At 50.7% G+C, this 14421-nt stretch overlaps 1 protein-coding gene across 1 annotated transcript in view; it reads right to left on the bottom strand.

Moving 5' to 3' along the window:
- NGEF (neuronal guanine nucleotide exchange factor) overlaps positions 1 to 14421 on the bottom strand; it is a 111443-nt gene that overhangs the window by 12377 nt on the left and 84645 nt on the right. The window contains exons 6-7 of the mRNA XM_029225613.1: positions 1179 to 1339; positions 370 to 400 (exon numbers count right to left, since the gene is read on the bottom strand). Coding sequence (XP_029081446.1) covers positions 370 to 400; positions 1179 to 1339 — 192 coding nt within the window. The remainder of the gene's footprint in view (positions 1 to 369; positions 401 to 1178; positions 1340 to 14421) is intronic.

Below are 14421 nucleotides of genomic sequence, written 5' to 3'. Positions count from 1 at the left end.
CCGGGGCACGAACCCGTGTCCCCTGCATCGGCAGGCGGACTCTCAACCACTGCGCCACCAGGGAAGCCCTAGGAGCATTTTTAAAAGGGAGAGACCTCATCTTTTACGTCCATACTGATGCGTTTACAGTTGAAGTGAGATGACGATGGTGATCTGCTTCAGAACAATCCCGTGGGTGAACCTAGATGCTGAAGCGTGGGCTTGCTACTCTGGTGTCTCTACTTCTGCGTGCTTGGGATTTTCCATAATAAAATATAAATAAATACAAAAATAAATAGACACCCCTCCCCCAGTGGGGGTGAGCGGCAGAGACGGAGGCGTCTCCGAGGCTGCTCTGGTCTCAGTCAGCTCTCGCCTTCCTGAGCCTACCAGGTGGGGGGCTGCCACGAGGATCTGGGGGCTGCAAACGGAAAGGTGGGGTGTCCATGTGGAGGGGGACCGACTCAGGAGGGTCCATGGAGAGCCACACACGGGTGTGGGTTTGCTGCTGCCCGCGTGCTACTTCACATCTGAACAGGCGGGGACGGACCAGCTCATAAAAGCTGAGTTCTGCACTTTGAGCTGCAAACCTCCCCAGGCTACAGTGAAAACGGGAAATGGATCTTTTATCCTAACGGAATGACTGGAGTTCATTTCTTCTTTGCAATAATCAGTCAATAGATGTCTATTCCTCCTCCACTTAAGCTCATCCCATCCTTCTTTAGGCAAAAGAAGTACAGTCCCAATCGCCACCTCCACACACCCTTGCTAACACCACGCAAAAGGAGAAGAGAAAGTGTAAATCCAGGACCGCGCTCCGCGTTGGCCCTCAGAGGGTCTCAGGCCCTGCACGCACCAAGCCAGGGCCTTGTGAGGTCAGGATAAAGAGCAGCTCACACGGACACCCCAGGACTAGGTCGTGACACCCGCCACTGATGTGCCTGACTGTGGGAGACACACGGAGCACCTGCGTGGCCGGGGGGGACCTGCAGGCAGCCGTCCTGTCCAGGGGAACGCGACGGGCCTCGTTGCTGGGAGATCTTTGGATTTATGTATTTAGTTACATCTTATTACAGAAAATTCCAAAGCTACAAAAGCAGAGAAGCCAGAGTAACAGGCAGTGCCACCAGCCCTGGACGTGCCCCAGGCGAGGAGGAGGGACAGGAAGGGGCCCCACGAGGACCCGGGCGGAGGCTCACCTCTCACTGACGGCCATGACGTCCAGCACGTTGGAGAAGAGGATGTGTGCCTCGGACGGGTGCAGGATCTTCTTCAGGCGCTCGTTCTCCATGAAGTGGGACACCAGCAGGTTCAGACTTTTGTAGTAGGAGGCCTCGGAAGTCACCAGCTCGAACATGGCCTGGGACGTGAGGAGGGCCAGCGGTCAGCACCTAAGACTCGTCTCCCCCCGCTCTCAGATGCAAAGGTTTTATTTTAGTTTAGTTTTTTGGCTGCCATGCACGGCTTGCGGGATCTTAGTTCCCCGACCAGGAATCAAACCTGTGGCCCCTGCAGTGAAAGCACCGAGTCCTAACCCCTGGACCACCAGGGAAAGTCCCCAGATGCAAAGGTTTTAAAAGTGAAGGAAGACTGCTGTCGGGGTCTGCGTTGGCAAGGGCGCTGCCATCTGCGGCCAAGACCGCTTGCCCCTCTCACAAGAGTGAAGTCGGAGATAGCCTCGTGTCCGAGTACGGAACAAGGTCAAACACGAGGGGCCAGCCATCCGCTGGATTCCCAACAGCTGCTACGGGTGACTCAGGACTGTTTCCTGGTGCGGAATGGGTGAGAGAGTCAGCAGTAGAAGGACCCCACTTCTAAATGCCCAGAAAAATGTCTGGAAGGAAACAGGCCATAATGTCAACCACAGGTGTCAGTAGGGGGTGGAGTCTGGGGGTGACTTTTACTCTTTTCTTTTTACCCTTTCAACTGTCTAAAAATTGAAGAATGAGCATATATTGTTTCTTTCATGGTCTTATTTTATAATGTAATTGATAAAGCAATTTTCATTTTGAAAAAAGAAAGAGAGAAAGAAGACAGAGAAAGAAATCCATAATCTGATAAGCTTTTTGGAGGCGCCTTCATTCTCCATCATGCTTATCACCTCATTATTGAGTCTATGAAACAGCAAACTAACCGGACCCCTGCTCCCTTACGTGTCATCTGTGAGGCGAGGGCAGTAGTTGCTGGTTCACCCTCCTTCCTTACTCTCAAGCAAACCCATGACCCTTCCTGAGACCACCCTGGGACCACCCTCACCTTCCTCTCCCCCCTCTCTCTCTGCTGTTCCTCAGCTTAGGGTGGGTTCAGGTCTGGGCCCACGGTGGCTGCCCAGAAGGGACAGTGTAGTGGGATGAATTGTGCGCCCACCCAAAGCTGTGTCCACATGCCAAGCTCCAGCACCTGTGAACGTGAACCTATTTGGCAAAAGGGTCTTTGTGGATGTAAGTGAAGGATGTCAAGGTGAGGAGACCATCCTGGATTGAGGGTCTAAATCCAATGACAGGTGTCCTTACAGGAGAGATGCAGAGGGAGATCTGGCAGACACACAGGGAAGAAGGCCATGTGAGGACACAGGAAGAGACTGGAGTGATGCTGCTTCAAGCCAAGGAACGGGAGCCACCGGAAGCGGACAGAGGCAGAACTGCCAACACGCTGATTTCAGGCTTCTGGCCTCTACAACTGGGGGAGAATAAATTACCACCCAGTTTGCGCTAATTTCTTACTGCAGCCCCAGGAAACAACACAGACAGAGGAGCGCTGGGAGATGGGACAGCGATGAGTGTAGGGGGCCCTGGTCCCTTCCCAGCGTCCCGACCACCCCACATCTCACCCCCTTTGGGGTCCTCCATCCTCCCACTGGCCAGAACCCTGACCCAGGCAGGGCTCAAGGCTCTGGCCACGAAAGCTAGTGCTGCCGGGGCTAGGAAGGATGGTCGAAGGAAGGGAGATAGGGAAGGGAAGAGGGAGGGAGGACCAGCATGTGTTCCAGACACACAAGGCGCCTTCTCGTTCCATCCTCACTGGTCCCCCAGGAAGGACGTACAGAAGTTCGCATTTCACTAAAAGGAAACAGATGCAGAGGTTAAGCAATGCCCCAGAGTTACTGCTGAAGGGTGTGGAAGGTTCAATCCAAGGTTTTTCCAAGTTCTGGGCTCTGCCCACCAGTACCCACCCCTGCTGACTTAGGCGCAGGCAGAGCGGGGATTCAATGGCGTCTGCAGGTGTCCTGGCCTGCTGCTTCCCCGCAAAGCTCAGACCCACAGCCAACCTGGCAGAGCACTTTAAAATGAGCGACCTATTTGCAAGTTGGGAGCTCACTCCAGGGTGGCCCACAAATGACAGACCGTGGGCCACCATCAGAGGAGAGCCCACCGGTCCCCTAGTGTCTGTGCCTCACTCAAGACAGTGAGAGGAGGCCCTGAAACAAGCTGGCGGCCTCTCTGTAACTGTCCCCGAGATGCTTGGTCTGCTTAAAGATACGAAACACAAAGCACATCCCGCTGGCCTCACTCACGCCAGAGCTGAGGCCTCGGCACGGAAGGCCCCACCCTCGGTTCTGCCAACGTCCAGCCAAGCCCTGCCGGGTAAGGCTGAGACCGCGCTGGGCAGGAAGTTCCTGAAAGCATCTCTGTTACAGATGCTGACAACAAAAATCACTTTCCCGCTGCTAAATTTAAGTTTCTTAAGAAAACGTCAGGCCATTACAGCTTGCAAGTTCTAAGCAAGTGTAACTAAAAGAAGCAAAACAAAACACCCCAAACCGAGACAGACGAGTGTTGCAGCACTGAGAGAGGAAAACACCACCGTGCCCAGGACGCAGCCCCGCAGACAAACGTCTCCCTGAGCGACGCCTGTGACGCACAGCTGTGGGATCACACGTGGGAAAGGCGCCCAGACCCCTGAGAGCATCACCACCCTGACCCCCGGGAGGATGAGGGGTCGGGGGCCGCCGGGCAGTGGCAGGCGGGCCTCTCAGCCGCTGACACGCAGCGGGCGTTGGGCCTGAATCACTGCTCCTTGATCCCGGCTGTGCCCATTCGCCACAACCTCACCCCCTCTTTCTCCGTTTATAGGCAACTAGTCACCCGTGGATTTTTGTTTTCCAGGGTGTTTGTCTTTACTTTATATGTCAAACTATTTGCCACATCAATATGGTCGTCCTTTCCTCATCAATATTATTTTTACCCTCAGTCATTCAAGCCTATGCACGGTGTGTGGAGCCGACAGGGGTCGAGGCCCTGCTCACTCGTTCATTCATTCGTTCATTCATTCGTCCGCAAACGCTGACGAGCACTGGTCCAGGCACCCGGCACTCCTCCTCCGTGAACACGGCAAACTCCCTGCTTCCATCCCAGGGCAGTGAAGGCAGAGCAGACAGGAGTAAAATGCATCCCGTTGGGTGTGAGGGATGCTACGAGCAGACGGGAAGAGATGCGTGTGAGCACATGAGAGTGTGTATATACGTGTGTGACTGTGTGTGCGTGAGTGCGTATACGTCGGTTTGTGTGTGTGAGTTACTTACCGCAGGGAATCCCTCCTTGGTGAAAGCAGCCACTGCTCTGCGGCCGGGCTGGCTAAGGCCCCGCGTTGCCCACCGTCGGGTTGCAGGGCTCACACAGGACCGTTATCCTCGGGAGCTCGGTTGGACTGACCCGAATTTCCTGAATCACAGCTTGGTCTCCCACCGGTGCTTAGTGCTGGATTATTTCGCTTGGTATCCGCCAACAGTCATGTTACGCTTTCTGGGTTTTTTCCAACCCCGCTACTACTAAGCCCAACTCCCTCCTGGGTTCTTTGCCAAGGGTAAGACCCGGTCAGCTCTGGACCTTTCTTCGAGGGGCCAGTCCAGGTGGTTTTGCAGCCAGTGAGGGCCGTGCTGGGCCTGGTGTCCACCACAGGCCGCTGAGGAGCAGAGCTGTCAAGGCTTTGGCCTTGGAGTTAGCCAGAGAATTGCTTCATCCCACTAAGCCTCCGTTCCCACGTGTGCAGAATAAGGACCACAGTCCCCAGAGGAAAGGCCCAGCTGGGGCCGGCCTGTCTCAAAGCACCTGGCAGATGTCCGGGGCCGTAATCCATCCGACATCCGTGTGTCGTCTTCACAGGACCTCAAGTGCTTCACAGATGGAGCTCCAGCCAGAGGGGTCAAGGAGGGCCTGTACCAGGAGGTGCCACTGGGTGTGAGTGCCAAAGTATGACCCGTTCAGAGCAGGGGTGTGGACACCAGGTGGAGGTGGGAGAGGGGTGGTGGAGAGGGAGCTGGGGGAGGGGCCTGGCGGCCAGGCCAGTAGAGGAGTCACGTGGGGGCAGAGCAGGCTTCTGCGCACAGTCTTAAGTCTACCCTGCTGGCCGCCGTGTGGGCCAGAACCACACAGCCTTGCGTTCCGGAGTCCCGGGGCTGCTCGACGCTCCTGGGCTCCGCACGTGCTCTTGCCGCTTCCCCCACCGGCCTGTGGATGAGAAGCCATGCCTGTCTCCCCACAGGCTTGGGAAGAAATGGATTAGATTTTTCTCAGTAAACTTAGACTTTTCTCCAAAAAAAGGAAACAATGTATCAGAGAAATCACCGGAGTTCCAGCTGAGACCATCGCCACAGTCTCATGAGCTGAGAGGGTTCAGCTTTGGTCGGTGAGCATCTCCCCTTCCCCGGGGGAGTCCAGAAACTTCCGAGCCTGCAGACCCCAGGCCAGCCCCGCACCCCACGGAACAGAAGATGCCCCACAGACGCACAGAACCAGGACCCCTCTCCTGATGCAGCCCAGGCCTCGGTGCTGTTTGGGTTCAGGGCCCTCACGCAGCCTTGGGACTGGAGTGGCCCTGGGTCAGGCCCACCTGGACCACCCTAGTCAAGCAGTGCATTTGAAGAAACAGGGGAGACCCCTGACCCATCAGCAAGGGGATGAAAGAGGAAGCCAGGACACCAAGCAAAGGCTGCTTCTGATCAAAGAAAGTGAAAAAAACAGCCCCTAACACACAAAGAGCGCTGTCCATTAAGAACTCAGTTTACTGACCCACAATTTCCTGTGATCTAAGACAGTTCAGCCTGTGGTATCTCATTTTCTGACGCGGGTCCTCACGGTCCGGGCAGGCAGCTCACATCATCGACCTCCACGCTCCACCCTGACGCCCCCATTGGTGTGTGGCGCCCCCATTGGTGTGTGGCGCCCCCATTGGTGTGTGGGTCCTTCCTCCCTACAGCGTCAGCGACGCTCAAGGCTGAACAGTCCTTTGCCTTCTTTACCTGCACCGTCTCCACCTTACAGTTCAGATTCTCTGTGGACCCCGTGTGTGGTCATTCTATCCCGATTTGGATTGGTTTCAGCTTCCTGGCCTTGGTGTCAATGCTTCACAGCGGTCTTTGATGCCATAACCTTTATTATGATGCTGTGGTGTGGCCTGAGTCACCAGGGGTCAGAGACAAAAGCGGGCTGACAGAGGACAGACGCTACCTACCACCTCCCTTCACTACTGTTGTTGTCTGGTGTGTCACTGGCAGAGCTGGGAAGCAAAAGCATCCCCTTACCCCTAAGGGTCCCAGGAGGCACCTTCACCTCTTCCTGCATCCCAGGTTCCTTCCAGGACAGAGTGTCGGCAGTGGCCGGGACTAAGCTCTTGTCTGAGCAGATGTACAGAAAGGATCTTCTCAGGTAGCCTGCGTTTTCCCACCTGTTATGGACTGAATTGTGTCCCCCAAAATTCACATGTTGAAGTCCTAACCCCCAATGTGACTGCATTTGGAGATGGGACCTTTGAAGAGGTAATTACAGTTAATGTGCTCATAAGGGTGGGCCCCTAATCCAATATGACTGGTGAACTTACAAGAAGAGGGACAGACACCTCACACCTCTGTGTAAGGGATGCACATACACAGAGGAAAGACCATGTGAGGACACAGTGAGAAGGTGGCCACCTGCAAACCAAGGAGGGAGGCCTCACCAGAAACCAACCCGGCCAGCACCTTGATCTTGGACTTCCAGCCCCCAGAACTATGAGAATAAATGTCTGTGGGTTAGCCACCCAGTCTGAGGTATTCTGTTATGGCGGCCCAGATCATGGGACTGGAGGGTGAGGGCGGGGGGCCCCTCCTGACACAGGACACACATCCCTCAAGGAACAAGGCAACGTTAGACATTATTCCAAACTGCTGTAAACGAGGCCTGGGACCAGAGTCCAGAGAAAGGAGACGTTCTCTGCAGTAGGCTCCCAGGTGACTGGGGAGGTGACCAGAATGATGACTGTTCATCAATATTCTGTGAAACAGCATGTACTGCTTCCAGAAAATCACACTGGGGAGAAAAGGCTGTTTTGCAAGATCTGCTGAGCCCTCCCCGATGCCCCTTTGCCAGGTTGGGCATCACTTTCTCTCCAAATCGAGGAAACTCTTGGTTCCATTTCTCTCTTAGTCAGTACCTTCCTGTCTGAGACACATGGATGGGTGGGACACGTCATTGGTAAACAGTGGCCATAAATGTCCTTGTTCTCTCCACCTTGTCTGCGCAGGGTTATCGGAGATAAATGGCACCAGTGGGCAAATAGTGGTAAGAGCTGTCATTGTCCAGCTCCTAACCCGTGCCTGGTGCAACGCTGAGCACTTCCAATGCGCCACCTCCCTCCATCCTCGCTGCAATCCTGGAGGTCCCCCAACTGTCCCCACTGTGCAGGTGACAGTGCCGAGGCCACACAGCGAGTGAGTGGCAAAAGCACGGTTCACACCCCATCCTTTTGACCTCAGGGCTCTGTGTCTTGACCGCCCTGCTAGAGACGCCCTTCCACAGAAATGCGCAGGCTTTCCCGTGAGCCTGCAGGCCTGCGGTGGCGCCAGGCTGGCAGCCCCTCTCCTTGCAGGTCGGTCTAGGTCTGCTGTTATTTATGCAGAAGCCACTTCCTTCCCACCCTAGGTTCTTTCCAGGTTCTTGATCATCTTTTTAGCTTTACATGGTGCTTTCAAGTAGATGCTTGATAATAAGTTTGTTAAGAGAAAACCTCTAACCCAGTGCTCAAATGCGAACCAGGCCTGGCGTTGGGTCGATGAGTCGTACAGGTGGGTGAGTCGTGCCCACGACTCACAACTTCCACCCAAAGGCTCAGCTCCCAGACCTGTCCTCCTCGGGGCCGTCTGTGTCTCTTTACAAGGACACTGTTAGCTGTGCCCGTCGTTCGTCCTCCTTTCCTGGCTCCTGCTGGCCTGAATGTCCGATGTCCCATCTCCTTTACCAGGTGGCTTCCTGAAAGGCCTGGCCTGGGTGCAGCACCCAGGAAACTCCAAATGTTTGCTGAGTACCTCCCAAGAGCTGGGCGCTGGGGGCTGCGGGCACTGGGGATTCCCGAGATGACCAAGAGCTGATCCCTGCCCCTGGGAGGTCGCCGGCTCAGAAGACCACAGCTGCTGGGGGGCTGGGGTCCGTGATGCTGTCCTGCCCTCCCCACCTCACTCATTCCACAGACATGTGCCCAGAGCCACCTCCAGGTAGTGGCTCGGCTTGATGCTGGGGACACAGACGGACACAGACACACCAGGGAGGAGGCGGCTTGGGCACAGCCAATGACAGCTCTGCAGTGATGCCCACGGTGGAGTGGGAGGGGGCTTTGCCATGGCAGGGGGAGATGGGGAGGCAGGCAGCCAGAGAAGGCTTCCAGAATGGGCTGTCAGAGTCAAAGAGCCAATAAGACTTAGCCAGGCAAAAAGGAAAAAAAACCCCCAGTATTTCTCAGCCTGGTCCTGCGACCACAGGTGTTTGCGAAAATGCAGATTCCCAGGAACCTCCCCAGGGCCCGGCATAACTCGTCCTTTAACAAGATCCCCAGGTCGTTCTCAGGCATGGCAGAGTCTGAGGACCCCTGGTGCCAGGGCTGGGGGCCCCCAGCCCCAAAGCCTCCCCGGGTACCTTTCTTTCGCACTTATCACCTTGAGTGCTAAGCGTTAGGGCACCTGCCCGCTGCCGGACTTCGCTGTTAGTGCCTGGAGGGTGGGAGGAGATGGACAGAAAGCTGGGTCAGAATGCCAAGGGGTTTGGGGGGGGGTCCCTCCTCGGGCTCAGGCTGCCTTAGAGGCCATGGGACGTCACAGTCCAGGCTCTGTGCCCTTGTGCTGGTGGGAGTTAGGACCACTTTGGTTGGCTGTAGGCTGAGCCCTGTGCTCAAGATGCTCAGCCCCTGTGTAGACCACAGACCCCAAAGACAAACCCGTGGCCCCCGAGGGCCTGAGGCTGCCCCAGCCACTGAGGCGAGCTGCCTCACCTCTCCTCTGGGGGTGTCAGCTGGAGCCGGGGAGCGGTGTCCTCCGTCAGAGGCTGCGTCTGCTCTCTGCTTTGGGCCTTGAGCCCTTCTGCTGCCAGCAGCGGCCACCCTGGGTGGATCTGCATCCTCGCTCTGCCAGACCTTGCTTGCCACGTGATCCTACTGTCCATTAACAAATCTTTCCTCACTTCTGTGGCTAGAAGAGTAATTCATACCCCAGAGGCATTAGAGTGGACAGAAGTGACTCTGAAAAGGCTTTTAGTTAAGAAGCAGCCCCTAGAGCCTCTCTCTCATCCTCGAATAATTACGATGGAGTCAGTTCCAGAGCCCAGGCTCTGCTGCAGTGTGGTCTCTAGTCAGTGCGGGAAATGCAAGAAGTGCCAAGACCAGGGGCCTCCACGGGGGCCACGGGGCCTCAGCGTCACCCAGGGTGATGACAACTAGTCCCGGGGTTGCTGTGAAACTAGGGTTCACACATTAAATGTGAGTTGGCATGCAGGCCCTGGGGGGCCCAATGTGCCTCCACACCACCAGCTGCCCAAACCCAAGCCTTGGCAAGCTCACACACATCACAAGCCAATTGTTACGTTTTCTCAAGATGACCTGGTTAATAAGATAACTTACAAAAAAGTACACACTAAAATAGACATAAAGTTTAAAAGACACATGCTTGAAAAGATGCCCAGCCTCATTCACAACAAGAGAAATGCAAAGTAAAACCACAACACAGTATCATTTATGATCTTGCACACTGGTCAAGATAAACACATTGGATGCTGTACCACATTGGTGATAGGGAACCAGCACCCTCTCATACAGCTGAAGTGTGAAGACAACTTGGCAGTATCTTCTCAAAATTTAAAAAGTATGTAATCTTTAACCCAACAGTTCCACTTAGCAATTCCCATAGTATTCCATTGCACAGATCTGTCTTTTATTACTAAAAATAATGCTGCAATGAACATCCTTGATACACAACATTTCTAGTTGCAGTCCATCAACAGGGGACTGGTTAAATAAATTATGGAACATCATAAACAATGGAGGTCCATAAAACTAGAAAAAAAAAAGTAAGAAAAGAAAAACAAGAATGGGGAACTCTGTTTGGGCTGATCTGGAAATACTGTCAAAACATTTTGCTAAGAAAAAAAAGCAAGGCACACAGCAGTGTACATAGAGTTTACCACTTGTGTAACACACACAAACACGCACGCACAAGCACACACATACTGGCCCTGAGGGCCAGGGGTTGGCGGGGGGAACTATTTTCGCTGTAATTCTGTTTGCTCTGTTTCAAGTTTATATCAGGTGCATAAATTATTTATCCAAAAGATTTACTTTAAAAATGATAAATGGTAACACTGTCACTTTGCTAAAGTAGGTATAGGTGCTTGCTTTCTAAATCAAATAGAAGAGGGGCTATCTGATATTTTGGGTGATGGCTCCTGTCCACCTTAAAGCATGGGGCAAAGATCCCTGCCCCCTCTGAATTTGGGATTAATTTGCTGAATTGTTAGGGTTTATCCTACAGAGAGAAATATATGATTCAATGAAGGTTGGTAAATAAAATAATCACGATTCAATTTTCTGATAGAAGTATATCATGTTAAAAACCGTAAGTAATTTCCTTCTAAAATGGACTGCTTTCTTTTGGAAAAAAAATATAAGTATATTTCAGTTCTAAGTTGTGAAAACAAGTTGAAAAACAACAAAAATACAACTCTGATTTCAGAAGCTGAGCACACTCAGACTGTGAGTTATATCCAAACTTGCTAGCTCCCTGGGAAGTCACTCCCTCCTCGTTCCCAGGGGGACGAGGCTGGAAGTCTAGTTCGGGCACGTAGGGGCGGTGCCACCACAAGTGCCAGCCTGGGTGGACCGCCCCTCAGGAGTGTACATGTAGCCTTGTTTCCATGGAGATGCTCAAAATATCATTCCCGGCTCATTTTTCGAGCTGTGCACAGCCAGCCCCCCAAGATCGGGGACCATGTGGAGTCCGTCTTTATCTGATCTGGGGACACCACCCAGGCCAGCGTCAGGAGCGACTGCTCCAGGGACAGTGCTGGGTCAGCACCTCCAGCTTCCCCTTTGTTTCTCACGGTGTCAGCTGTGGCGAGAGTCAAGCGCTGCCTCATGGTTTGTCGGTTTGTCGTAGTGACTGTCCCCACCTCCCCCATTTGAACGCCTGACCCTTCCCCAGCTGCCCCCTTCCTAACTTTGTAATTTGAATATCTGTCTACTTATTTTCTCAAACCATTGTGTCCTGAAACAGTAACTGAGAAACCATTCCAAATAGGAGGGAACCAAGCGCTTCAGAAAAAGTTAAAAAACAAAAAGTAAACCAAGAAAATCCTACACAACATCTAAGACAACGCTTTCCAATTTCAGCTGCCTAATTTTTACTTTAAAAAGGAGGTGGAACACATACAATTTTATTCTTTTTTTTTTTTTTTGCGGTACGCGAGCCTCTCTGTTGTGGCCTCTCCCGTTGCGGAGCACAGGCTCCGGACGCACAGGCTCAGCGGCCATGGTTCACGGGCCCAGCCGCTCCGCGTCACGAACTCGTGTCCCCTGCATTGGCAAGCGGACTCTCAACCACTGCGCCACCAGGGAAGCCCCACAATTTTATTCTTAAATCCTGATTCTTCAGTGACTGATTAAGATTCAGGCCCACCAAAAGGCCATCATTTGGGGGTTTTTGCCTTGTGTGAAAAGTAGTTCATTAGGACCTGCTGCTTTTGTAGCTAAAGAAAGAGGTGTTCCAACAACAGATTGAGCTGCCAGTACAAGTTGCCCGACTTGCTCTGATAAATGAAAAGATGATCTGATGCAGAAGTCACTGATTTGGAACATAAAGTCTGAAGTTCTCAGTGTTGTGTTCATTGCCAGATATGGACAAAATAGAAGACAGAAACTCACATTAAGCTCTTTAAAATAAATGTGAAAAGTCAGTCTATAAAGACTCAGAGAGAGATGCATTGAAGCCTGTGTGCCCTGTGCTGTTCACTACTGCCTGTGGTCGTGGTTATTCTTAGGTCATCCTAACTTACTTAAATATCTTGATCTCATCCACTGGAAATGACAAAAATATAATTTATTAAATATCTTTAGTTTCTATGCCCACTCTTCTATACGCGTAACGTTCTATCCTGCATTTTAAAAACAATATGTTATTCTTTCATTCTTTGAAATGAAAAACATTTCATTTCATTCTTTGAAAACACGCTTTTTAACGTTTGTGTCTTTGTATAGTTGTACACTGTCTTACTAAATAAACAGTTCCCTATCACTGGGCATTTAGGGTTCTTCCTCCATTCTTCCCCTAAGTTTTGCTTGAATGGACAGCCTACTAAGTATTCGTGTACACGTCTGATTATTTTTCAAGCTAAATTTCTAGAAACAGAAACACTAGTCGGTAAATAAACATATTCTTGTAAGGGGGTTAATACAAGCATTGCTATACTCTTTCCATCAGCTGTGTTCAAGAAAAGTCATTTAAAAATCCCCCCAACGCTAGGTTTTAAATATATTTCTATTTAAAAGTCTGCCATTTTGAAATGCCGGTGCCTCAATGTTGCTTTAATTTGTACCTCTTTCGTTACCAGTGAGTTTGATTTCTTTCCTTTTTTCATTTAATCACCAGCCACTTTTTCTATGAGAATTGTTTTGCCCATTTTTCTTTAGGGTGCTTATCTTTTTCTTATCCATAGAGCTTTCTAACTGATGGAAACCTGGGTTTTGCTGATGTATACAAAAACAACTAATTTTTGCAGGTTTATTTTATAATCCACCACCTCCCTGCTCTGCCTTATGAGATCCAGTATTTTTTACTCCCCTCAGGATTTTTAAGTAGGCAGCTGTCACTGGCAGATAAGGGTGGTTTTGACCTTCCTTCTTTATGGGTTTGTCTCTTGTTCCTTTCCTCATTGTTCTGCCCTGGCCGCAGCTTCCAGAACAACCGCAGAGTTACCAAGCATTGTCCTCTCACCTTTATTGTCACCAAAGATTCTTGATTAAGCAGTATGCTGGTTATATGCTGGTTATAGATCTGAGATACTCTTTGTAAATTTCAGAGTATCCTTCTGAGTTTTGTTTAGAAATTGATGTTCTACTCCCCTTTTGAACCTCTTTGAAGATCAGGGTATTTTTCTCCTCTGGCCTATTAATATGATAGGCCTATAATTATGGCCTATAATTATGATAACATTAATATGATATGATTAATATGATATGATAATTAAAGATAATTAATATGATAATTAATATGATAATAATTAATATGATAATTAATATGATAAATTTTGGAGTATATACCATCTTTGCAGTAATTTCTGTGCTCAATGTTATTCTTTTAGTGTATCTCCAGATTTGATTTACTTATGTTTTGTGTAAATTTTTGCCTTAATTCAGAGTGAGGCAGATCTATGTTTTATTTTGGGGGAGAGGCCAGGAGAGTACTTAACAAAATGAAGACATCTAACTCTTTTTACAATGCTTTAGTTTTTAAATGAATGTACAGTAAAATTGACTTTTGGGGGCTGTACAGTTCTATGAATTTTGACCCATGTATAGATTCTTGCAACCAGCACTATAACCAAGACACACAACAGTTCCATCACTCCAAAACACCCCTTGTGCTTTCTCACTCTAGTCACAGCCTACCCCTACCCCTCACCCCTGGCAACCACTGATCTGTTCTCTGTCCCTATAGCTTTGTCATGTTCAGAATGTCATATAAATGGAATCACGTACTGTGTAACCTTTCTGATCTCTTTCACTCAGCAAAATGCCTCTGAGATTCATCTGAGTTGTGTGTATCAATAGTTCATTTCTTTTTCTTACTGAGTGGTGTGCCATTGTACAAATGTTCCAGAGTTTGCTTATCTATCTATCTGTTAAAGGACATTTGGGTTGTTACCAGTTTTGGGCAACTATGAACAGACCTACTATAAACATTCATGTACAGGCTTCTGTGGGAACATAGGTTTTTGTTTCCTTGGGGCAGTGGTTCTCAACCACGAACTATTTTTGCTACCTGGGTGATATTCAGCGAGGTCTAGAGACATTTTTGGTTATCACGACTGGGAGTAGGGGTGCTACAGGCATCTGGTAGCAGAGGCCAAGGATGCTGCTAAACCTATAATGCACAGGAGAGCATCCCCCAACAAAGGATGATCCAGCCCAAATGTCAGCAGTGGTGCTGTGGAG

This window comes from Monodon monoceros, unplaced genomic scaffold (genome assembly GCF_005190385.1).
Source record: "Monodon monoceros isolate NGI ecotype Baffin Bay Population unplaced genomic scaffold, NGI_Narwhal_1 Super_Scaffold_16, whole genome shotgun sequence".
Taxonomy (NCBI): Eukaryota; Metazoa; Chordata; class Mammalia; order Artiodactyla; family Monodontidae; genus Monodon; species Monodon monoceros.
This window is presented reverse-complemented; position numbering and strand designations above follow the sequence as displayed.